We start from the raw sequence: 24,891 nt of genomic DNA, 5'->3' as shown, positions 1-24,891 counted from the left end.
ATGGTTTCCACTGCTCTTAGAATCGAGTCCACATTCCTGTTCTGTTAGGCCTTTGATTTTTGCCTGTCCCGTTTCCCATTTGTATTATGCTTGATGTTCCAGACCGACTCACTTCCCTCTGTTTAGCTCCTTACCAGGCCTCTCGCCTCTGCGGCTTCGCAAAGGTCATTGTTTTTCTAGTGTGCCACCCACCTTTATGTAACAAACTGCTACTCATCCTTCAGGTCTCAGCCCACTCCGAGAATCCTTCCCTGATCCCAAAAGTCTGGGCCACATTCCTTGCTATGGGCTCCATGGCACCCTGAGCTTCCCCTCGATTGAAGTCCCTTGTTCCAAGTCTATATCCCTCATGCGTGCCCTTCAGGAGGAGGTCCTTGACAGTGTCGTTCCCTGAGTGACAGTATGGGCAGGGCTGTTTCACAGTGCTTTGTCTCATTCTGTAGTCGCAGTCTGCCCCTCCAGCCTGACCAGGCAGAGGGAGCTGCACAAAGCCCTTCCTGCTTGCAGGAGGATGGCCCAATGTCGCAGGCACTCTCAGTGAGCTGCCCACACGGAAAGGTTTCCTGAAGCCCCACAAGATGCCAAGACCTGGGCCCCACTGCAGCGGGTCTCAGGTCTCTACCGTCTTGCTGTTTGCTGCCCCCAAGTGTCCAATGACAGAAGGTTTATTTGGTTTCCACCACCACAGGGTCTTACAAACAGCAGGTGCTGGGAGCGCGCTGCAAGCCAGGCCCCAGGATACTGACTGCCCTGCTGCTGTGGTAGGCATTCCTTCACCAGGCTCACCACTGACTGATGCCCACTCCGCTTCTTTCCAGCCTTTCTACATTATCTATGTTCTGTTTTTGTTTTTTTTTTTTTTTTTTTTTGAGACGGAGTTTCGCTCTTGTTACCCAGGCTGGAGTGCAATGGCGCGATCTCGGCTCACCGCAACCTCCGCCTCCTGGGTTCAAGCAATTCTCCTGCCTCAGCCTCCTGAGTAGCTGGGACTACAGGCACGCGCCACCATGCCCAGCTAATTTTTTGTATTTTTAGTAGAGACGGGGTTTCATCATGTTGACCAGGATGGTCTTGATCTCTTGACCTCATGATCCACCCGCCTCGGCCTCCCAAAGTGCTGGGATTACTGGCGTGAGCCACCGCACCTGGCCAGCCTCCTTTTATCTTTTTTTCCTGACACAGGGTCTTGCTCTGTTGCCCAGGCTGGAGTGCAGTGGTACAATCACAGTTTACTGCAGCTTCAACCACCTGGACTTAATGGATCCTCCCACCTCACCCTCCCAAGTCCTTTCCTCTTATCTTGTTGCTCTGTATGGTGCCAATTCCCAAAGCTACTTCAGTATGGCTACTGGACTCTCAGCTGCAATGTCTGCATTCCAGACAACAGGAAGCAAGAATGGATAAAGAAAAAAATGTATCCTTCTTGTAAGAACACTTGGAAATTGTATATATCATTTTATCTCCCATTGGCCACAATTTAATCATAACTGGGAGGGAAGCTGGGAGATGTCACCTTTATGTTCAGCAGTCACAACCCCAGCTAAAATACTGGATCATTCTTTTTTTTTTTTTTTTTTTTTTTTGAGATGGAGTCTTGCTTTGTCGCCAGGCTGGTGTGCAGTGGTACAACCTCGGCTCACTGCGACCTCTGCCTCACAGGTTCAAGCGATTCTCCTGCCTCAGCCTCCCAAGTAGCTGGGATTACAAGTGCACTTCACCACGCCCAGCTAATTTTTGTATTTTTAGTAGAGACGGGGTTTCGCCATGTTGGCCAGGATGGTCTTGATCTTTTTTTTGTTGTTGTTTTGTTGTTGTTGTTGTTTTGAGACGGAGTTTCGCTCTTGTTACCCAGGCTGGAGTGCAATGGTGAGATCTCGGCTCACCACAACCTCCGCCTCCTGGGCTCAGGCAATTCTCCTGCCTCAGCTTCCTGAGTAGCTGGGATTACAGGCACGTGCCACCATGCCCAGCTAAGTTTTGTATTTTTAGTAGAGACGGGGTTTCAGCATGTTGACCAGGATGGTCTCGATCTCTTGACCTTGTGATCTACCCGCCTCAGCCTCCCAAAGTGCTGGGATTACAGGCGTGAGCCACCATGCCCAGCCGGTCTTGATCTCTTGAATTTGTGATCCACTCGCCTCAGCCTCCTAAAGTGCTGAGATTACAGGAAATTAAAGAAAGAATTGTACATTTTCTTTCTTTCTTTTTTTGAGTCTTGCTCTGTCGCCCAGGCCAGACTGCAGTGGCGCAATCTCAGCTTACTGCAACCTCTGCCTCCCGGATTCAAGCGATTCTCCTGCCTCAGCCTCCTAAGTAACTGGGATTACAGGTGCATGCCACCACACCCAGCTACATTTTTTGTCGAAGATGGGGTTTCACTGTGTTGGCCAGGCTGGTCTCAAACTTGGGTGATCCACCAGCCTTGGCCTCCCAAAGTGTTGGGATTACAGGCGGGAGCCACCACGCTTTGCCAGAACAGTTTCTAGAGAGGAATCAATTACTGAAGAACAACTGGCAGCCTCTCCCACAGGGAGTGCTGGGGAGGTCAGCAGAACACAAAGTGGGTGAAAGGGATATAGTGAATGGCGTGTGCCTACAATGGCCAAGGTTTTCTTTGAACTGGGTGAACAGTCTGGCAGTAGTACAAGGATCCTGACTCCCTAGCCTGGGGAAGATGATACATGAGGTTGAGGTTTGAGAATAAAAGCCACCACTTGGAGGGGCTGCAGAAGTGGCTCTGAGGATAGCTGGTTTTCCATGAAGGTAAGGAGGGGCAGAAAGCTAGCCTGGAGGGTTCACCAGAGGGCCCATGGGAGTGGGTGGGTGGGTGGGAATGGAGCAGGGTTAGGGTCAGCAAGGACAGGGTTATATGGCTACTGAATGAAAAGCCAGTGGATTTGGTCTTGATAGTGCCTGAGGGTGACTCTTACTTGGGCATTGGGACCCAAATCAGAAACTGCCCCCCACCCCTTCAAAATCCACAAATTTACCATCACAGCCAACCAGGAGGTTACCTCACACATCATCCTTTGAATTTTGCCATCGAGCACTTAATAAACTTGATATCTAAGCCTTGGCACCAGCCCCAAAATTGTACATTCGACACTTTAAAGACACACATATCCTTTCCAAGGGTCAGGAAAGAACATTCAACTGTCAAAAATGATCCTGAGGAGTCCCATACTGCTCAGGGTAGCTCAGTTTGCAAAGCAATGAGAAAAATACCTGAAATAGTTTTTCCCATACCCATCATTTAACATTACTTCATTATTTTCAGTTTCTTCTTAGGGTGGCTACTCTACCAGGAGCAGACAGAAGTGCTCAGCCTCCCCGCCCAGCTCTCCGGGCCCTCATGCTCTCAGGGATCCGAGATTATAGTCTCCATTCCCAGGGAAACTCCTTTCATCAAGATGTGAACATTCTAGGAGGCCAACCAACTTAAGCTGTACAACAGAACAGTCATGAGGAAGGGACCCTTATACACAGTCCCGTGAGCAAAGGAAGCACTGGACAGCAAAGGAAGCAGACAGCTGCCAGCAGGAAGTCCGGATACACTGCCTCCAGGAAGTGAGACTGCAGGATGCTGGGAAGCAGATTTAGTATGGATGGGCACAGCCTCCCTCATCTGTATGACCCCAGGCAATTCAGTCAACCTTAATTCATCCTTTATTAAAAAGGCCGGGAGGAGCTATCAAGTACTTCGGTGAATTTTTGTGAGAATTGATACATATGCCTCACACATGCTTAGCTTGAGGGAAGTGTTATACACAGCTATTTTTTTTTTTTTTTTTTTGAAGTGGAATCTCACTCTGTCACCCAGGTTAGAGTGCACTGGCACAATCTTGGCTCACAGCAACATCTGCCTCCCAGGTTCAAGCGATTCTCCTGCCTCAGCCTCCTGAGTAGCTGGGATTATAGGCGTGTGCCACCATGCCCAGCTCTTGTATTTTTAGTACGGACAGGGTTTCACCATGTTGGTCAGGCTGGTCTTGAACTCCTGACCTCAGGTGATCCACCTGCCTTGGCCTCCCAAAGTGCTGGGATTATAGGCGTGAGCCACCACAGCCGTCCACAGCTATTATTTTTAATTCCATTAGACATAAATTCCCTGGGGCTAGTGACAGTGCTTTGTAATAATAACTGATCAATAACAGTCAATAGAATAAGTAAAGAGTAGAATTCCAGCATACTAAATGTCTAGGATCTAGGGATGAGAGCACCAACCACCTCTCTCAGAGGAGAGCTGCTGGGCCGGGTGCAGTGGCTCATGCCTGTAATCCCAGCACTTTGGAAGGCCAAGGCAGGCAGATCACTTGAGGTCAGGAGTCTGAGACCAGCCTGGGCGACATGGTAAAACCCAGTCTCTACTAAAAATACAAAAATTAGCTGGGTGTGGTGGTGTGCGCCTATACTCCCAGCTACACGGGAGGCTGAGGGAGGAGAGTCGCTTGAACCTAGGAGGTGGAAGTTGCAGTGACCTGCGATTGTGCATTTGTACTCCGGAGGGGGCAACAGAGTGAGACTGTCTCAAAAAAGAAAGAAAGAAAGAGCTGCTAATTTAGAAGCAAATATCAGGAATGCTGAGTTCTGAGGCCAGCACCAGGCCAGCCCTGAGACAGCCAGAAATGCTGAGAAACTTCCACAAGCAACAATTCTTTACATTCAGCACAGTGTAGAACTTAGGGAGAAATCTAGAAAGTTTTGGTCCAGATGAGAGCAATGAGGTGGTAAGGAGCTGATCCGCACACTATTGCTGAATCTGTCTGCACCCCTAAACCCCAACAATAAGGAAAGGGAGTGTAAAACATCCCTCAGAGCCGAGGAGGCAACTGAGGCACTCGGGTGATCACTGGTTGCTGGGCAGTGGGGAACAGAAGCCCCTGTTCCAGCCTCAGGCATCCGACTTGTCCTTGTCACTGTTTTCTCTGAGCCACATGCTGTTTCCAGGGGCCGAGACGCCGCAGAACTGAAAACAGATGCAGCCGCAGAAGGAACATCAGCAGCAGATCATTGAGTCAGCTGAGATTCTGGCACTTTGGTCCTTGTCTGTCCAAGATACTTTTGGAAACAACATGGGGTGCTCCTGAAGGTCATGAGGGAGGGGGCAGCACACACTCAGGGGAAAACCCTGAGGCCCAGGTGAGCCCCGGTGGCCAGTCAGCAGCTCCCTTCCCGGGTCCAGTTTCGGGCATTGATAAAAAGCTGGAGCCAGGGGGAGGTGGTCAGGGTATCAAATGGAGGGGGTCGCCATGCCCACTGCCAAGGCCTCACGGCCCGCTCGGGGTGAGGCATAAGAGCCAGGTGGCGGCCATCACGGGAGCAGATGCCAGCCACGCCCCCTGGGGACCCATTGGGATTCAGGGGGTACTGCTCTGTGGGGTTCCCGTCATCATCTGCCCAGTGCAGTGGGGCCAAGCCCCTGGCCTCAATCTGAGCTTGGAGTTCTGGAGAAGAAAACGCCATGTAACCTGGGACAGAAAAAGGAGGGAGGTGAGAGCCAAGGCCCTTCACGACCGCCCTCAGCCCCAACCCTCAGGCCCTCCCCCAGCCTTCCTCGGGCCTGACCTTCCCCGTGGGCGCTCCACACGGGCAGCACGGCACCCTCCATCCCTCGAAGCATCAGAGCTGGCCCAGGCCCCACACGCACACTGGCCCAGCGAGACTCAAAGCGCCCAGACAGGTTGTGGCGTAGCAGAAGGCCTGGCCGGGCTGGCTGGGAGTCAGGGCCCGTCTCCGTGGCATCCTCATTGGGGTCGCCTCCCACCCAGCCCAGCAGAGCCAGCAGTTGACAGCCATTACACACGCCCAGGCTGAAGGTGTCTGGCCGCTTCTGGAAGCGCCTTAGCTCAGCCCCAGCCCGGGGATGAAAGGTCACGGCAGCTGCCCACCCTAGTAGGGAATAGGGAAGTCCGGGTGAGACAGGAAGACCTCAGAAAAGGGAATTGGGAATGAAGGGGCACAACTGCTCTTCTGTTTATTTTCCTTTTTCTTTCTTCCTTTTCTCTCCTTTCCTCCTTCCTTCTTTCCTTTTTTTTTTTTTTTTTTTTTTTTTTTCCTCGATACAGAATTTCACTCTTTTGCCCAGGCCGGAGTAAAGGAGCAGGATCTCGGCTCACTGCAACCTCTGCCTCCAGCGTTCAAGTGATTCTCCTGCCTCAGCCTCCCAAGTAGCTGAAATTATAGGCACCTGCCACCAGGCCCAGGTAATTTTTGTATTTTTAGTAGAGACGGGGTCTCACCATGTTAGCCCAGCTGGTCTCAAACTCCTGACTTCAAGTGATCCACCTGCCTTGGCCTCCCAAAGTGCTGGGATTACAGGTTTGAGCCACCACATCCAGCCCCCAAAATTTAAACTTATATATATATACAAAACACAGTTTTGCTCTGTTGCCCAGGCTGGAGTGCAGTGGCACAATCTCAGCTCACTGCAACCTCTGTCTCCTGAGTTCAAGTGATCCTCGTGCCTCAGCCTCCTGAGTAGCTGGAATTACAGGTGCGAACCACCACACCTGGCTAATTTTGTATTTTTAATAGAGACAAGGTTTCGCCATGTTAGCCAGGGTGGTCTTGAACTCCTTACCTCAAGCAATACTCCTGCCTTGGCCTCCTGAAGTGCTGGGATTACAGACGTGAGCCAGTGCGCCTGGCCAAAATCGAGAAAATCGAGGGGGCTCACGTCTGTAATCCTAGCACTTTAGGAGGGCAAGGTGGGTAGATCACCTGAGGCGGGGAGTTTGAGACCAGCCTGACCAACCTGAAGAAACCCCATCTCTACTAAAAATACCAAATTAGCCAGGTGTGGTGGCGCATGCCTGCAATCCCAGCTATTCAGGAGGCTGAGGCAGGAGAATTGCTTGAACTCAGGAGGCAGAGGTTACAGTGAGCTGAGATCACACACCATTGCAATCCAGCCTCAGCAACAAGAGTGAAACTCTCTCTCACTCTCTCTCTCGCTCTCTCTCTCTCTCTATCTCACTCTCTCTCTCTCTCTCTATATATATATATTTTTTTTTTTAATGAAGAAATTTATTAATAGCCTTCTGTTGGCATGTGACCCAGAATGAATGTGCCCACTCTCTCCTAGCTTGGTGAAGTGAGAGACCAATCCCCAGCCCAGAAAGAGGGGGCTAAAGGCACCTCTTTGGGAATGTGGGGGAAGGGAGCAGGCAGATGCCTGCACACTGACCTTTGGCAGAGCCCAGGACGTCTGCGTAACTGAAACCACCCACGAAGGCCACGCCTTGGAAGGTGTTCAGCCCAATTGCCCCAGAGCAGAGGTCCTGCATGGTCACATCCCACACCTGTGAAGATGGGGACGGGAAGTGTGGGAGGACATGCAGCTGAAGCTAGATCACCACCCCTACCTGCCCCCTACCCTGCTTACCTCAAACCCAGCCAAGTGGAAAGCATCGGCCATCTCCCGGTCTCCATTACTGCCCTCCTCTCGCAAGATGGCGACTCGGGGGCTGGGACCCCCTTGGGGGAAAATAAATGTCTTTGGGCCAGAAAGGTACTTCCCCACCCCTACTCCCCAGATCCCTTTCCCAGGGCAGGCCCAGGCATCCAGGCTGAATGCACCCAGGACATGGAGCATCTGCACACACTCGCTCACCAGGCTCACGGGGCACAGAGGCTTTGGGAAAGGTGGGGGGCAGGCAATAGCTGGGCCCCATCCGCTTCCTCAGGCCCCGTTCCTCCTCCGTCACACAGTGAGGCTCTGCCTGCAGCCGATCCAGCTGGAAACTTGTCTCCTCCCAGAGGGCTCGAAGCTCCCCAACAGGCTCCTCCAGAACCACAGCCCCGTTCACTGACACCCGGACCTAGGGAGAGGAACCAATCTCCCAAGGGCTAAGAGAAGGGACGGCCCCCTCCACAGTGGGAGAGGGAGGGACCACAGCTGCCTCACTGACTGTCCACTGCACACCGCTCTCTCCCTCACTTCCTCACCATGGCGTGGGGCCCAGCCTGGCCTGTGTGGCCCAGCTCCAGGCAGTGGAGGCCAGCGTCCCGGTAACGCTTCAGCACTTGGGCCAGGTCCGGCTTCTGCACCTCCAGCACCAGGCCTGGCTCCTCAGCAAACAGCACAGACAGCACTGGGAGAGCAACGGGGGCATCGGGGGGATCAGGGGGATGCAGGAGGGGCCAAGGGAATTGGGGTGGGGGTTATGGGTGTGCAGGAAGGGCCAAGGAAGTCAGGGTGGGGGTCAGGAGGATGCAGAGGGGCTGGGGGAGTCGGGGTGGGGGTCAGGGGTGAGGGCTGGGAGGGCGGGACTGAGGATGTTTCATCACGAACATCTCAGGGATGGGAGGACTCAGAGGGGTACAGTCAGGAACATGGTGGGTGCCAGCCAGTTCCATCCAGTTCAGCTGTCAGAGAGACAGCACAGAAGAGCTAGTCGGGGAAGACTCAGGGAAAGGGGGTTGGAGGACACTCTACTCTTTAATATAGTGGAGATGGGGTCTGCAGGGTGGAGAAGGCAGCCCAGGCCTGAGACTAGACCCCAGGTTCCTTACCATCAACCCCAGGGACAGACATGTCCACCCATAGCCCACAATTTCCAGCAAAGGCCATCTCCAGCAGGCATGTGATGAGCCCTCCGTCACTGACATCATGGCCTGAGCAGAGAAGGCGGTCTGGAGGAAGAAGAAAGCTCAGCAACCTCAGTGCCAAACCTGACAGCCCCACCCCACCTTCTAGAGTCAGTCCATCAAGAGTGTGTGCGAGCACATCGGGGGAACCAGGGTACATCCTCCATTGGACTCCTTCATGCCCTACCCGCAGCACGCCTGGCACCCCGTGTGCCATCTCCCCTGGGAGCCTCACTCACCTTTTAGCAGCCCCTGGGTGATGCTGAAGGCACGCACCAAGTTCTCAGGAAGGTCCAGGTCGGGAGGGTGCTCTCCGAGCTGGGAGAAGCATTGGGCCAGAGCTGTGCCCCCCAGCCGGTGCTGCCCAGGGCTCAGAGGCACGTAGAGCAGATGGCCTGGGGAGATGGAGAGGGGTGAGGAGAAGGGGATGGCTCAGGAGGACTCGTCCCTGAGGTGTTCACAGCACTGCTGTTCCCAGCTTATGGTAAGGCACCCAATCGGTCCCCGAAAACATCACAGCTCAGTGTTGAGATGGTGGGGGCCCAGCACTCACAAAGCAGGGGCCGAGCAAAGAATACACAAGTCAGTGGGATGGGGCCACACCCATACCTCTCCCTTCAGGATGCTTGAGGTCTGGGGTCACGGTGGCTGTAATGTCTGGACAGACGGCATAGGCTGAGATGACCAGTGACCCTGCAGAGCAAGGAGTCTGAAAGAATGAGCTGCCAGCCCAGCCCTGTACTTCCTCCTCCCCTCCCTGGGGCCCCTACACCTCACCAGGAGCCCGCACAGTCTCCGTGCCAACCCGAGCAGCCATGCTGAGGGAGTCCTTGCCGCCGTCCACTGCCACACCCAGGGCTGCCATCACTGCCACCATAGCCTCGCAGGCATCCGCCAAAGCTGCACCCTCCCCTGGGAGCTTCGCTGCCCACATCCAGTTCCCGCTACACTTAACATCCTGGTGGCAGGAGAGGCACGCCATTAGAGGGGAAGAGAGATGTGGAGAGGCCAGGGGTGCAGTGAGACTGGAAGCTTGCAAATGTGAAATGCAGGGTGACAGAGGGACATAGAAGTGTCCTGAAACCCTGGGGGCTCCAGGGTGGAAGCCGTGGGAGAACTCACCCGGAGGTCAGTGACCAGAGCAAACACCAGGTTGGTGAGGGCTTCGGCCACGGCCAGCCGGGCAGCAACCCTGGGGTCCAGCAGGCTCTTGACTGGCTGCTCTCCCAAGGCTGTGGCAGCCCCTACGAGCTCCTCATGGCTCAGTGCCACAACAGCTACATCTGCCAGAGGAGTCTGCAGGGGCCCCACACACTGCTGCTGGGCCACCAGGCCGCCCACGGAGCGGTCCACCTGTGGAAACCGGTGAGGTTGGCAAGAGAGCAAGGGACAGGGAGAGTCTGTGCTCCTGCACCTGCCCCAGAGGGACCCAGGGCAATGGGAGTCCTGGCTTTTCCTCAATGCAGGTAAGAGCTCCACTCAGAGGGTGGGCAGCAGGGAGACCAGGCTGTCAGGATAGCTGCCTGCCCCTGTTACTTCCCTCCAGCGCCAGGCAAAACCCCCAGAGCAGTTTCTAAGGGCAGGAGGGCAGGGGAGGGTGAGCAGAGGAAGCATGCAAGGGGCAGAGCAGGGGTGCGGGGAGGACCTTATTGGTGAGGTAGCGCTTGCTGGCCACGGCGGGCAGCCTCAGAACCCTCTCTAGAGCCTGGCGCACGCTCAGCCCTACAGGCAAGGCCAGAGGCTGTAGCACAAGGGGGCTCCTCCGGAGGAAGAACTCCTGTAACACAGACACGGCAGGGAGTGTGAGCACCTGGGGCGAGCTGGGCACACAGGTGACAAAGTGCATGTAGGGTAAAGGGTGGTGTGGAGAGAAGGGCCACAGAGAAACCCATCCCCGAATGCCACATACCTTCCGAGGCATCTTGCCCAGAACCCATTCAAGCTCCAGGTCCACAGGGGTTGGTGGGGATGTTGGGGGGGCATCACCCTGGCCATTTCTTCCCACAGGACACTCTCGATCGTCTATCAGCACTATCTATAGACCACGGGGACCCCACCCAGAGGGGATAAGACTATGAGCACCAGCAGGGAATGTTCTAGAATCCCTGCCCTTCCTTGGCTCCTACATTCCCCACACCTTGTTTGCCACCACCTCCCAACTTCCTCTGGTCTCTCTCCCCTGACCCTCGCTTTAGCCCACATCCAGGTGGTTCAAGTCTGCCCTCAGTGTCTGCCCCCAACTCCCCGGGCCAACTCACCCTCCGGTTTCCAGTGATGGTGCCCACGAAGCAAGCCGGGCAACGCTCCCGGGCACTGACACGAGTCAGGAAGTTCCGGTGGGGGGACCTCAGCAGAAGTGCATTTGATTCCTGGTACTCGGCCCCCCAGATTTCCAGGGCATTCAGGGTCGGGTCCCCTAGCTGCACAGCCATGGCAGGGAGGAAAGAGAAGGGTCAGTGGGCACTCCCAAGTCTCATCTTGTAAGAGAGATGCCTGGAGGCTGGCTGGGGCTGGCAGGGGTGGGGAAATGCCAGGCTTCAGAGGATGACACCCACCTGGAAGCGGCTGGTGTAAATGATGGCTCCAGCTGGGTCACTTAGCTCCTTTAGGACGTTGCCTGGTGAGAGGATTGCAAGAAGTAGCGACCTAGTAGTGGTGACCAGGCAACAAAGGGCAGTCCCTGGCCTCCATAGGAGCCCCTAATTGTGTGTGTTCCTGCGTGAACTGCTGCCGCATCCTCACCACCAATCATCCCATGGCAGCAGGCTTCCACCCTTCCAACCCTGAACCTGTCTAGAATGTACACAGGATGGAGAACGGGACCCAGAGCTGGGTGGTTGGTTGGAGATTCCTGAGGCCTTTCCCTGAACCAAACCTGGCAGGAAACCAGGCAGGCCTAGTCCCTTGTTCCAACTCCATTCCTCACCATTCCCACCAGCGCCCTGGTCATGGAGGCTGCAGATGGGGTTTCCGTCGGGGGCCTCCACACAAGCCCTGATCACACGGTTCATCTTCTGTTCCATCTCCGGGTCGCCCCGCTGCACAGCCCCAAAGTCCAGGTCACTGGTGTTATCTCCCTGCACCTAGGGGAATATATGGCATAGCTCAGCTCAGTGAGGCTGGAATCTCTGGTACGCTCCCCTATGCCTGGCGCCCAGTTAAATCATGGATTCTGCACTGTTAGCAATTCCCACTCACCTGCACAGATGAAGCAGCTCCACCTCCAACTCCAATCCTATAGACAGGACCCCCAACCTTTACAACTTCCATACCTGTGAGAGAAGAGAAGGCAGAATCAGAACATCAGGGAAGCTACCAGAACAGGCCTTGAAAGCAAGGCAGTGCGAGGACAAAGGAAGTTGACATCAGGGGAGGAGCATTACCACTTGACTGGGTTGAAAGGAGAGTAAACTGGTATAAACCACAGAGGATGATTTGGCAACATCAACCAAAATGACAAATGTATAGAGTCTTGTTTTTTTCTGAGACAGGCTGGAGTACAGTGTCATGATCTTCAATAGAGAAAGAATAGTCTTTTTTTTTTTTTCATTTTTATTTTTTTAAAGATAGTTTTACCATGTTGGCCAGGCTGCTCTCAAACTCCTGACCGCAGGTGATCCGCCCACCTTGGCCTCCCAAAGTGCTAGGATTACAGGCTCGAGCCACCAGGCCCAACCAACAATAGTCTTTTCAAAAGGTGGCATTAGAACAGTGGGATACCTACATGTGAAAGAATAAATTGAGACCCCTTACTTCACACGACATGCAAACTCATCCATAGGCTCGTTTATCATTTTGTAGTTACATCATCAAAACAAAAGGCAGTAAAAGAAAAAACAGGCCGGGGAGATCGTGACCAACCGGCCAACATGGTGAAATCCCATCTCTACTAAAAATACAAAAATTAGCTCTGTGTGGTGGTGTGTGCCTGTAGTCCCAGCTACTCAGGAGGCTGAGGGAGAAGAAGGCTGACACAAAAGGCCACATATTGTATGACTCCATTGTGGTCATGGGCTGATTAATGACATTTTGCTTAACAACGGACCGTATATACAACAGTGATCTTTTTTTTTTTTTTTTTTTTTTTTGAGACGGAGTTTCGCTCCTTACCCAGGCTGGAGTGCAATGGCGCGATCTCGGCTCACCGCAACCTCCGCCTCCTGGGTTCAGGCAATTCTCCTGCCTCAGCCTCCTGAGTAGCTGGGATTACAGGCACGCGCCACCATGCCCAGTTAATGTTTTGTATTTTTAGTAGAGATGGGTTTCACCATGTTGACCAGGATGGTCTCGATCTCTCGACTTCGTGATCCACCCGCCTCGGCCTCCCAAAGTGCTGGGATTACAGGCGTGAACCACCGCGCCCGGCTCAACAGTGATCTCTTAAGATGAAAATGGTGCTGAAAAATTCCTGTTGCCTAGTGACATTGTAGCCATGCTGGTGGTGAAGCTATTATAAATAAACCAACTTGTGTTGTCGCTCATACAACAGTATACTGCATATCATAACTGTATGTACTTTTTTTTTTTTTGAGATGGAGTTTCGCTCTTGTTACCCAGGCTGGACTGCAATGGCGCGATCTCGGCTCACCACAACCTCCGCCTCCTGGGTTCAGGCAATTCTCCTGCCTCAGCCTCCTGAGTAGCTGGGATTACAGGCACGAGCCACCATGCCCAGCTAATGTTTTGTATTTTTAGTAGAGACGGGGTTTCACCATGTTGACCAGGATGGTCTTGATCTCTCAACCTCGTGATCCACCCGCCTCGGCCTCCCAAAGTGCTGGGATTACAGGCTTGAGCCACCACGCCCGGCATATTTACTATACTTTTTAAAAAATTTATTTATTGGGCTGGGTGCAGTGGCTCACGCCTGTAATCCCAGCACTTTGGGAGGCTGAGGCAGGCAGACCAACCATACTTTTTACTGTTGTTGCAGAACGTACTCATTCTACTTATATAAAACAAGTTTACTTTGGCTGGGCACCATGGCTCACACCTGTAATCCCAGTGCTTTGGGAGGCTGAGGCAGGAGGGCCACTTGAGCCCAGGAGCTCAAGGCTGCAGTAAGCTAGGATAGAACCACTGTTTTTGAGGCTGGGAGCGGTGGCTCATACCTGTAATCCCAGCACTTTGGGAGGCCAAGGTGGGCAGATCGCAAGGTCAGGAGTTCGAGACCAGCCTGACCAACATGGTGAAACCATGTCTCTAAAAAATAAATAAATAACTAAAATAAAAAGAACCACTATTTTCCAGCCTGGGTGACACAGCAAGACCCTGTTCTAAAAAGAAGAAAAAAATCCCACTTGAGAAAGAAAATGCAGATTAAAAATAATAATTAACAAAAAAGATTTTAAAAGTTTATTTAAAAACGGTATGTCATGTTACATTGACAGCAGCTTTATATATCTCATATTTGCTATGTCTTTTTTTTTTTTTTTTTTCTCTGTTGTCCAGTCTGGAATTCAGTGGTACAATCTCTACTCACTGCAACCTCCGCCTCCAGGGTACAAATGATTCTTTTGCCTCAGCCTCCTGAGGGGCTGGGACTACAGGCGCACACCATGACACTCAGCTAATTTCTGTATTTTTAGTAGAGACAGGGTTTCACCATGTTGGCCAGGCTGGTCTTGAACTCCTAATCTCAGGTGATCCACCTGCCTCAGTCTCCCAAAGTGCTGGGATTACAGGCAGGAGCCACGCTACTCAGCCTACCATGTCTTGATTGCATTATTTTCTCTTGTGCTTGATTTATTCTCATGTTTTTTTCATCATGGCTCCTAAGTGTACAAAATTCCTGAATAATGTTGCCAGTAAGAGGCCGTGTGGAGTATTTGTATAGTAGGCTATGCCATCTAGGTTTGTGTATGTACACTCTATAAAGTGGGCACAATAATGAAATCACCTAATAACCACATTTCTCAGAATGAGTTTTCCATCATTATGTGATGCATAACATAAGCTAACACATTAAAAACTAACCACTCAAGTGTCTGCTAAATTCCTTCCCTGCAGCCATCCTGTGCTGGGGAGAAAGCTAGCTGGATCCAGAGAAAGGTGGCAGGCTCTTACCTGGCTCTGGGGGCTCCTTGCTCACATGCTCAGCTTCCATGGTCCCAATGCCCCCACTAAACATGATGGGCTTGATCCACTCACGCCGCTGGCCGTCTGGGAGCTGGAGGCCCAAGGAGCGGGCAAAGCCTGGAGTGCGAACATCAGAGGGAGCCGGACAGTCACTCAGTCCCCACAGCGGTCGCCCAATACCACAGCCCCTGGGTCGCACACCCCACCCACAAGCCCCTCTAAGTGTCATTATCCCTCCACACCCTGAGTCTTACCAGCCAGCACTGGTTCCCCAAACTTGTTGCCATAGTCAGAAGCTCCATTACTGGCTTCAATGGCAACCTCCAGGGGCCGGGCAAAGTTCCCAGGATACTGGAAGCTTGGATCCTCCCAGGGCAGATTGTAACCTGGAAGAGAAGGAGAGAGAACTGGATGAACTGAATGAACAGTGAAGACAGGATGGAGCCGCTGCATCCTTCAGGAAGAGTCAAGGCCACCAAGAACACCTGCATGGTTGGAATGTTCCATTTTAGGAAGCCATACAGACTGCAGTGAAGCCCCAGTCTTGCTCTCCACCACCCACACCAGCCTTCCCTCTGAATCTCAGGATCAGAGTTTCTGAGGCTTTCTAAGAAACCAGATTTGAGGCGTAGGTGGCGATCATAAGACCAAGCCAATATCATGATTTCTGGCTAAATGATTGCTAGTTTCCTTTTTCTTTTCTTTTTTTTGAGATGGAGTCTGACTCTATTGCCCAGGCTGGCGTGCAATGGTGCAATCTCAGCTCACTGCAGCCAGATTCAACTGATTCTCCTGCCTCAACCTCCCGAATAGCTGGGATTATGCTGAGTGGCTGGGATTACAGGTGTGCACCACCATGCCCAGCTAATTTTTATATTTTTAGTAGAGATGGGGTTTCACCATGTTGGCCAGGTTGGTCTTGAACTCCTGACCTCATGATCTGCCTGCCTCCGCCTCCCAAAGTGCTGCGTTTAGAGGTGTGAGCCACTGCGCCTGGCCATGAATGCTAGTTTCTAAGGAAAATCGTGGACCTGCAAAGCCAGTCTGGTCAGCTCATCTCCCCAAGTCTATACTTATGACCATAGTTGAAAGGCTTGCTATCCTACAGCCCTCCCTCCCAAGAAAAGGCACCCAGGATGACCCTATGACCTAACAGATAAAAGTTGGGTGTCTCCCAGGACAAGGAATCTGGTAGGGAAGGTAGTTAGAGAGGAAGGAGATAGAACCTGGGATATGGAGATTTCCAAAGCAATAGCCAGCAGTGCCAGCCACCACGTGGGCCCCACGGCCTGTGCACTGGACATCTCGAATCCGGCCCCCTGTGCCAGTGGTCGCACCACTAAAGGGGCATACTCCTGCAAAGAGAGAGTGGGGAGAGGTCTGGGTGCCTCAGAGACAAACCCCATCTCTGACCACCTCCACTGAAAATAAGGACGACTAGCTTCCCTGATTATTTTCCCCAGTCCCAAGGGGCCTGGGACCTTTTTCCTACCCTATTCTGTGATCCCACCTATTTCTCGAGGGAACCCAGCTCACCTGTGGGAAAGTTGTGAGTCTCTGCTGTAAAGACAACATGTCTTAGCCCCTGCTGTTGCTGAAAGCGGCTTGGCTGTGTGGGGTCCTCAGGCCGTAGGAATCGGACTTGCTTTCCCTGGATTGCACTGTGGACATATCCGTCCTGGACCCTGCTTCCTTTCTGGGACTTGCATTAACCCAACCAGGGCCTGGGGCCTCCCCTCCCTGGATCCTGATGCCGCCCCAGTCTAGGGCACAGCCCACCTGCTGTTGTCACAGAATTTGAGGACATTGTTGGGGTTCGAGGATGCCTGGGTGCTCATGATGGACTCAAACAGGGAGTGCACCAGCTTCTGCCCATCCACGTGGAGCTGGCCCTTGAAGAACCAGTGTCGGCTGTGCTCACTGCAGGAGGTGATGCAGGGACAGGAAGGCAGGATGGAAATGAGGTCATTTCTTAATGCTATGTCTTCTCACCAGCATTAACAGCAGAGCCAAATTCATACTTAAATAATCAATCAAATTATATTCCAAAAAGCCATAATCTTCAAGTATTCTGTCATTTCGGATTGTACAGAGCCAAAGTGAAGATAAAACCAAGATTTGGATGTAGACTGCTTGTTGGACGAGGGGAGCCCACACCCTAAGAGACTCAGGGAGATCCCTAAGCCAAGGAGAATCATGAAGGCGAGTCCCTGTGGTCCCTTCCAACACCCATGGGCTCAGATATCAGAACAATCCCATTCCGCCCCACCTATTGGACTGCGCCAAGTCAAAGGCCTCCACAGTGCTTGGATTCCGCTGTAGCTCCTGGAAGCGCCTGGTGTAGAAGTCTAGGTCCCAAGAGTCTAAAGCCAGACCTAGGAGACGAATCCATGAAGAGGTGACTGTGGAAGTCAGGTAGCCACATTCCAGATCTCAGCACCCCTCCTGGCCTGGCCTATCCTGGGCCCTACGCCTCCCTCTCCAACTACTCACCTAGCTCCTGGTTGGCCTTCTCCAGTGCAAGCCGGCCCTCGCCCAGTATATTGATAGGGCCATTGAGGGGTGCTGGGATGCTCTCAGGGGAGAAACTCTGGATGGGATGGGGGAAGTGCTGCTCTGTCATCCGGTCATGCAGGGTAGCCAGAGCAATCGCTTCCATCTCAGCCGAAGTGGGGTGGGCAAACTAGGGGTGCAGACACACAGAGGGCAAAGGGTGAAGACTTTAAGAATGGAGATAAATGGGTCAGATATGGTGGCTCAAGCCTGTAATCCTAGCACTTTGGGAGGCTGAGGTGGGCGAATGATTTGAGGTCAGGAGTTCGAAAGCAACCTGGCCAACATGGTGAAATCCCATTTCTAAAAAAAAAAAAAAAAGAATGGAGAGAAATGGTCCACCCTCCTACCCTCCTATCCTGTCAGTCATGCAAGGCCAGCCCACTGCCACCCCATATGGCACTTTTGTTCAGATTACAAAAAGACACCCTTTCCCGGCATGAATCCATGCCAGGTAAGAGAAGCATAGGCTGGATTTCTGCCCCATTTATCCTCAACATTCAGGCAGTGAACAACCTGCACAACCATACAAAGCAGGCCTAAAGTCAGGAGCACCTGTCCCTGCCTCACCCTAGAGCTTCGGATCTAATCTTGTATCTCTGTCCCATCTCCTCTTCCTGATTCCCCATCTCCTCACCGAGAGCCGATAGCGCCGGGTGGTCTCCACACGATCCACAGGCCCCAGCCCAGCGGCGTGGCACACTGACACGATGTTGGTAGATGTTGGGGTGGAGAAGTTCAGCCTAAGCAATGGGCCTGATGGTTAGGACTGGAGAGCCCCCAGCAGGTCTCAGCTGGGAGGGTGGATCCTGCCCACTGCTGTCCGGACAACCTGTCACCACTATCACCTCACCATTGGCTTTCAGCCTCAGGCTGGGCAAAAGAAACCTGCTTTCAAAGTTCACTCAAGCCAAACCATAGCTGTCCTCTAGCATCAAAACTGTTTGAATTTAACTTGGAATCCAATTTATTTTGCTTCAAGAACATGTTTTGGAGGAGGCTGTTTTCAGAGGCATCCACCCAAATGGGGAAAGCACCTGCATGATTTCCTAGGCAGGGAGTAGCAAAGAGCAAAGGAAAAACAAATCTCCCAAGGATCACAAGAGGAAGCAGAGGAAGGCAGGAGAAAGGGGTGGGCAGGATAAGATACTTACCTGGGCCCGACCTCCAGCAGCAGGTCATTGGAGCCAGGAAGGAGCCAGGACTGCCGAGCAACATCATCCAGCAACAAGGGGCAACCAAACAGCCACATCAGCTTCTTTGTCTCCTCAGCACTGGGGAGGGCCTCAGCTGCAGGAAGACAGGGCAAGGACACCTTGAGACACTGCCCCCGGCACTGAGGCATGTCCCGCAAGAGTCCACTACAATGGGCCCAACCTGTCCAGTTCACATTGTAACACAGTTCAGTCTCGACGCCCTGAAGCTCTGGCAGTTTCCCTTGCAGTTTCCGTCGAGTGTGTCCAGAGGCTGCCCTTTCATGTCCAGAGGGACGGACGTAGAAGTGAAGGACTGGGGACATCTTTGCAGGTGTCCTTTGCTGGAGATGTGTCCTTTGCTGGAGAGATGAATTAAGTTCCTAAAAAATAACATTAACTATGGCCTGTTGAACTGATTTCAGATTTCAAGGAAAGTTGAGGCATTAGGGATAGGGTAGGGAAAAGTAATAGGGACATTTAGAGAAACAAGGTAAGGCAGGTATGGTGGCTGATGCCTATAACCCCAGCACTTTGGGAGGCTGAGGCAGGCAGATCATGAGGTCAAGAGATCAAGGCCATCTTGGCCAACATGGTGAAACCCCGGTCTGTACTAAAAATACAAAAAAACTAGCTGGGTGTGGTGGCAGGTGCCTGTAATCCCAGCTATTTGGGAGGCTGAGGCAGGAGAACTGCCTGAATCCAGGAGGCAAATGTTGCAGTGAGCCAAGATCGCACCACTGCACTCCAGCCTGGCAACAGAGAGAGAGACTACATCTCAAAAAAAAAAAAAAAAAAAAAAAAAGGAGGGGTGTGTGTCGAGCAAGGTGACTCATGCCTATAATCCCAGCACTTTGGGAGGCTGAGGCAGATAGAGTTCAAGACCAGCCTGACCAACATGGAGAAACCCTGACTCTAAAAAAAATTAAAAAAATTAGCCAGACATAGTGGCGGGCACCTGTAATCCCAGCTACTCCGGAAGCTGAGCGAGAAGAATGGCTTGAACCTGGCAGGCAGAGGTTGCGGTGAGCTGAGATCACACCATTGCACTCCAGCCTGGGCAACAATAGCAAAACTTTGTCTAAAAACAAAAAAAAGAATTTATTTATTTATTTATTTACTTATTTTTCTGTTTTTTTTTTTTTTTTGAGACAGAGTCACTCTGTCACCCAGGCTGATCAGTGTACAATGGCATGATCTCAGCTCACTGCAACTTCTGTCTCCCGGTTCAAGCAATTCTCTTGCCTTAGCTTCCTGAGTAGCTGGGATTACAGGCATGTGCCAACATGCCCAGCTAATTTTTGTATTATTAGTAGAGACAGGGTTTCACCATGTTTGCCAGGCTGGTCTTGAACTCCTGACCTCAAGTGATCCACACACCTGGGCCTCCCACAGTGCTAGGATTACAGGAGTGAGCCACCACACCCAACCCATAAATGATTTAAAAAATAAATAAAAAAAGAATTGCTTAAGCAGGGCCAGCAAGGTGGCTCATGTCTGTAATCCCAGCACTCTGAGAGGCTGAGGTAGGCAGATCACTTGAGGTCAGGAGTTCAAGACTAGCCTGGCCAACATGGCAAAATCCCACCTCTCTTAAAAACACAGGCAGGCCAGGAGCGGTGGCTCAAGCCTGTAATCCCAGCACTTTGGGAGGCTGAGGCAGGTGGATCACGAGGTCAAGAGATCGAGACCATCCTGGTCAACATGGTGAAACCCCGTCTCTACTAAAAATACAAAAAAATCAGCTGGGCATGGTGGTGTGTGCCTGTAATCCCAGCTACTCAGGAGGCTGAGGCAGGAGAATTGCCTGAACCCAGGAGGCGGAGGTTGCGGTGAGCCGAGACTGCGCCATTGCACTCCAGCCTGGGTAACAAGAACAAAACTCCGTCTCAAAAAAAAAAAAAAAAAAAAAAAACAAAAACAGGCCAGGGCGTCTGCCAGAGCCGCCATTGGAGAGCAGCAGCCATGGCTCTTCACTACCCTATAGCTGTGAGACTCAACAAAGACCACAAGGTGACAAAGAACACGATCAAGCCCAGGCACAGCTGCCGCAGGTGTCTGAGCAAACATACCCAGTTTGTTTGGGACAAGATCTGGGAGGTGTGAGGCTTCGCCCCTTACAAGCAGCGTGCCACTGAGTTATTGAAGGTCTCTAAGGACAAACGGGCCCTCAAGTTCATCAAGAAAAAGGTAGGGACGCACATCCGTGCCAAGAGGAGCTGAGCAACATTCTGGCCACCATGAGGAAAGCTGCTACCAAGAAAGACTGAGCCCCCTCCCCTGCCCTCTCCCTGAAATAAAAAAATAGCTCGACAGAAAAAAAAAAATACAGGCGAGGCACAGTGACTCATGGGCTGTAATCACAGCACTTTGGGAGGCCAACGCAGGTGGATCACAAGGTCAAAAGATCGAGACCATCCTGGCCAACATGGTGAAACCCTGTCTCTACTAAAAATAAAAAAATTAATCAGGCTTGGTGGTGAGCGCCTGTAGTTCCAGCTACTTGGGAGGCTGAGGCAGAATAATTGCTTGAACCCTGGAGGCAGAGGTTGCAGTGAGCCAAGATCATGCCACTGCACTCCAGTCTGGCAACAGAGAGAGACTTTGTCTAAAAAAAAAAAAAAAAAAAATTGCTTAAGCAGTTCCTGAATTCCAGAATAGCTGACTTCACTCAGTTCAAAGACTCCCACAGAAACTAGGTGCAGTGGCTCACACCTATAATCCCGGCACTTTGGGAGGCCAAGGAAATGGACTGCTTGAGTCTAGGAGTTTGAGACCAGCCCTGGGCAACGTGGTCAGACCCTGTCTACATAAAAATTTAAAAATTAGCTGGGCACAGTGGCGTGTACCTGTGGTCCCAGCTACTTGGGAGGTTGAGGTGGGAGGATCACCTAAGCCCAGGAGTTATGGGCTATAGTGCGCTATGCTGATCGGGTGTCCGCACTAAGTTTGGCATCAATATGGTGACCTCCTGGGAGGAGGGGACCACCAGGTTGCCTAAGGAGGGGTGAACTGACCCAGGTCAGAAATGGAGCAGGTCAAAACTCCCATGATGATCAGTAGTGGGATCGTGCCTGTGAATAACCACTGCACTCCAGCCTGGGCACCATAGCAAGACCCCGTCTCTTAAAAGAAAAAAAGGCAGATCATGAGGTCAGGAGATCAAGACCATCCTGGCTAACGTGGTGAAACCCCATCTCTACTAAAAATACAAAAAATTAGCCAGGTATGGTGGCACACATCTGTAGTCCCAGCTACTCAGGAGGCTGAGGCAGGAGAATCGCTTGAATATGGGAGGCAGAGGTTACAGTGAGCCAAGATAGTGCCACTGCATTCCAGGCTGGGCGTCAGATCGAGATTCCGTCTCAAAAAAAAAATTTTTTTTTTTAATTAGCTGGGTGTGGTGGCGTGTATCTTGTGGTCCCAGCTACTCAAGAGGCTGAGGCAAGAAGATCACTTGAGCCCATGACTTTGAGGCTGCAGTGAGCTATGACTGTACCACTGCACTCCAGCCTGGCCAACAAAGCCAAACCTCCATCTCTCAAAGTAAAATAAAATAAAATAGACTCCCATGGTGGAACCAAGTGAGCATGAGAATCAGTTTCTTCAATCAGTTGTTTCATGACTTCATCGTGCACTCTTCAATCAATGATTTTCACACTTCATCCCAATCCCACTCCAAACCTTTAAAAACCCTAGCCCCAGAGTACTCTGAGAGATGGATTTGAGGTTTCCTCCTGCCCTTTGATTAAACCTCTTTCTCTGCTGCAACCTGGTGTCTTGGTGTATTGACTTCCAGTATGCAGCAGGCAACAGAACTATTACTTATACCTTTAGCCTAACATAAAAAGGCCCTCCACATCTATCCCTAACTACCTACCCAATTTCTAGTCCCACTGCCTCTCAACAGGACCCTGGCTTTACCCACCAAACCCTGCTGTTCCCCTAGTTTTGCCATCTCAGTAAACACTACCATCATCCAATTTGTTGCTCAAGACAAAAAACAACCTTAATTCTTCTTTCCCTCAGACTCTCTAAATCCAATCCACCAGGTAATCTATTTACAAACATATCTCAAATCTCTCGTCTCTTCACCTCTACTACCTCACTCTAGTTCAAGTAAGCCACCACCATCACTCACCTGGACCAATGCATTAACCTCCTGACCACTGCATAATCACAATTCATTTATCACATATCAGCATAAAGTGGATTATGGCTTCCCATTACACATGGTATCAATTCCAACTCAGCATCCTGGTTTACCAACTCTGTCCACTCTCTGGCCTGCCTCTCCAACCCTATCTCACGCCATTCTTTTTCACCCACACCTACCACATTAGCTTCTTTCCAATTTCTCTAACTTGCCAAGCTCAGTCCTGGAAGGCACATTTTCACCCTGAAACATGCATGGCTGACTCTTTCTTGTTATTTCGATTTCTGGTGATTCACCTTTCTGGAAAGGGCTTCGTTAGCCACTCAAGTAGTTAGTATCAGATGACCCTATTTTAATTTCCTATATAGCCCTTATCACAATCGGATATTTTTATTTTTCACTCTACATTCCCTACTAGAAAAAAAATCTCTACGTGGGCATGGGCTGTTGCTGCTTCATTTCCATTGAATTACCAAGGCTTAGAACAATACCAGGACTTGAAACGGAAAAAAATTCTAAAACTTGTGGACTTGGCTGGCATGGTGGCTCACGACTATAATCCAGCACTTTGGGAGGCGAGGCGAGTGGATCACAAGATCAGGAGTTCCAGACCAGCCTGACCAACATGGTGAAACCACGTCTCAACTAAGAATACAAAAATTAGCCGGGCGTGGTGGCGCGCGCCTGCAATCCCAGCTACTCAGGAGGCTGAGGCAGGAGAATCCCTTGAACCCGGAAGGCGGAGGTGGCAGTGAGCCGAGATCGACCCACTGCACTTCAGCCTGGGTGACAGAGCGGGACTCCGTCTCAAAGAAAAACTTGTGGACTGATCAAATGAACTCTTGATTCTAACCACTCTTCAGGTCCCCCCACACACACACACACACACTTTCAGGACAGACTTCCTAAAGCAGTTTATTAAGCCACTTGATTTCCGTCCATCATTCCCAGTGAAATTTAAGTTTCAAGAGCTCAGGGACTGGGTTTGCTTGCATGAGGGCTGTATCCCCAACGACCAGCACAGTGCCTGATATAAAGTAGGAGGCCGGCAGACTTTCTGTTAGTTGAATCCATGAATGGGACAATGCGGCTAAGTTTACATGCGGGTCAGCCATGCCCGGGGTCTGCTGAACGCACGCAAGATAGAACGAATGAACGCCTCCACTAAAGCAAATGCGCGGGCCCCCCAGTGAACACTGCTCGGCCTGGTGGAGATACTGAAGCGGCCAGACCAGGCTTGGGCTGGATGACGAAACGCTGCACCTGAAGGAGGTTCCAGGCGCACGCGGTAACCATACTCACGTGGAAGATGCACTCTCCGCCACAGATCACCTCGAATCGTCGCGCGCGCTTGTTACGTCATCTGCGTGCGCCGTGGGCGGAGACTGGACCCGCCAGTGCCGGGGCGACTACGCTCCGCCCACTTTTCCCGGCGGCTGCGCAGAGTTCTAAGCTCTCGGTGAGGAGATTATCCCCAGGTGGTTTCTCCCACAAGTCTGTCTGGAATTGATGTTTGTGAAAATACATTGAGTTCCCCGTCCCCGCGGGGACAGTTAAATAATGACATCAGTGAATTAAGGCCATAGCACAAGCACGTGAAAGTTGTGCTTTGGTGGCATTACGAGGAAGCGCTTCTCGGATTGGCAAGATCAGGGAAACTGAAAGATGCTTAGAAGTCATCCTCTCGGCGGGCTGTGTTTGAGCTCCTCAGCTCTCCCACCCTAACGCATGTGAAAGCCTGCGGGATGGGTGACTGAGATGGGTGACCGAGGCCCGGCGTGGCGGCTCCCGTCTGTAATCCCAGCACTCTTGAGAGGCCGAGGCGGGCGGATCGCTTGAACCCAGGAGTCCGAGACCAGTCTGGGCAACATGGAGAAACCCTGTCTCTACGGAAAAATACAAAAATTAGCCGAATGTGGTGGTGCACGCCTGTGATCCCAGCTACTTGGTGGGCTGAGGTGGGAGGCTCGCTTGAGCCCGGGAGGTCGAGGCTGCCGTGAACCGAGATGGCGCCACTGCACTCCAGCCTGGGCGACAGAGCGAGACCCAGTCTCAAAACAATCAGAGAGGGCCGGGCGCCGTGGCTCACGCCTGTAATTTCAGCACTTTGGGAGGCCGAGGGGGTGTGGAGGTGGGGGAGGCTGAGGCAGGAGAGTCGCCTGAACCCGGGAGGCGGAGGTTGCAGTGAGCAGAGATCGCGCCACTGCACTCCAGCCTCGGCGACAAAGCCAGAGTTTGTCTCAAAAAAAAAAAAAAAAAAATCAGAGAAAGCAGATAGGGGTGACAGGAGTTGGGATGGTTGCACCGAAGTGCCGCGCGGAG

General features: G+C 51.9%; 1 protein-coding gene across 2 annotated transcripts; it reads right to left on the bottom strand.

Annotated features, from left to right (window-relative positions):
- Window positions 1-3,648: 3,648 nt before the first annotated feature.
- PFAS (phosphoribosylformylglycinamidine synthase) lies at window positions 3,649-23,939 on the bottom strand. Of its 2 annotated transcripts, XM_003929216.4 has the most exons (28): window positions 23,872-23,939; window positions 18,598-18,796; window positions 18,375-18,510; window positions 17,858-17,963; window positions 17,161-17,350; window positions 16,937-17,042; window positions 16,447-16,587; window positions 16,204-16,328; window positions 15,894-16,022; window positions 14,922-15,053; window positions 14,656-14,784; window positions 11,788-11,861; window positions 11,516-11,672; window positions 11,145-11,206; window positions 10,848-11,009; window positions 10,499-10,624; window positions 10,235-10,366; window positions 9,712-9,942; window positions 9,367-9,547; window positions 9,199-9,282; window positions 8,829-8,984; window positions 8,515-8,634; window positions 7,948-8,093; window positions 7,613-7,820; window positions 7,385-7,476; window positions 7,187-7,301; window positions 5,566-5,889; window positions 3,649-5,468 (listed from the first exon to the last, which is right to left on the bottom strand). In XM_003929216.4, exons 2-28 carry the CDS (start codon window positions 18,737-18,739, stop codon window positions 5,158-5,160), a joined length of 4,017 nt encoding a protein of 1,338 aa, XP_003929265.2. In that variant the 5' UTR covers window positions 18,740-18,796; window positions 23,872-23,939; the 3' UTR covers window positions 3,649-5,157. The 2 variants fall into 2 exon arrangements, with proteins under 2 accessions (XP_003929265.2, XP_074244262.1); XM_074388161.1 differs by lacking the exons at window positions 3,649-5,468; window positions 5,566-5,889 and having other exon boundaries at window positions 7,208-7,301; window positions 7,385-7,466.
- Between the last annotated feature and the right edge of the window lie 952 nt (window positions 23,940-24,891).

This window comes from Saimiri boliviensis, chromosome 17, assembly GCF_048565385.1.
Source record: "Saimiri boliviensis isolate mSaiBol1 chromosome 17, mSaiBol1.pri, whole genome shotgun sequence".
Taxonomy (NCBI): domain Eukaryota; kingdom Metazoa; phylum Chordata; class Mammalia; order Primates; family Cebidae; genus Saimiri; species Saimiri boliviensis.
This window is presented reverse-complemented; position numbering and strand designations above follow the sequence as displayed.

Coding starts and splice junctions, on each gene's coding strand:
- PFAS (XM_003929216.4), bottom strand. CDS start 18,739: ATGTCCCCAGTCCTTCACTTCTACGTCCGTCCCTCTGGACATGAAAGG. Junction 17,964..18,374: donor CTGCTGGAGGTCGGGCCCAG/GTAAGTATCTTA, acceptor CCCATTGCTTAG/GCTGAACTTCTCCACCCCAA. Junction 7,477..7,612: donor CTCTGTGCCCCGTGAGCCTG/GTGAGCGAGTGT, acceptor TTTTCCCCCAAG/GGGGTCCCAGCCCCCGAGTC.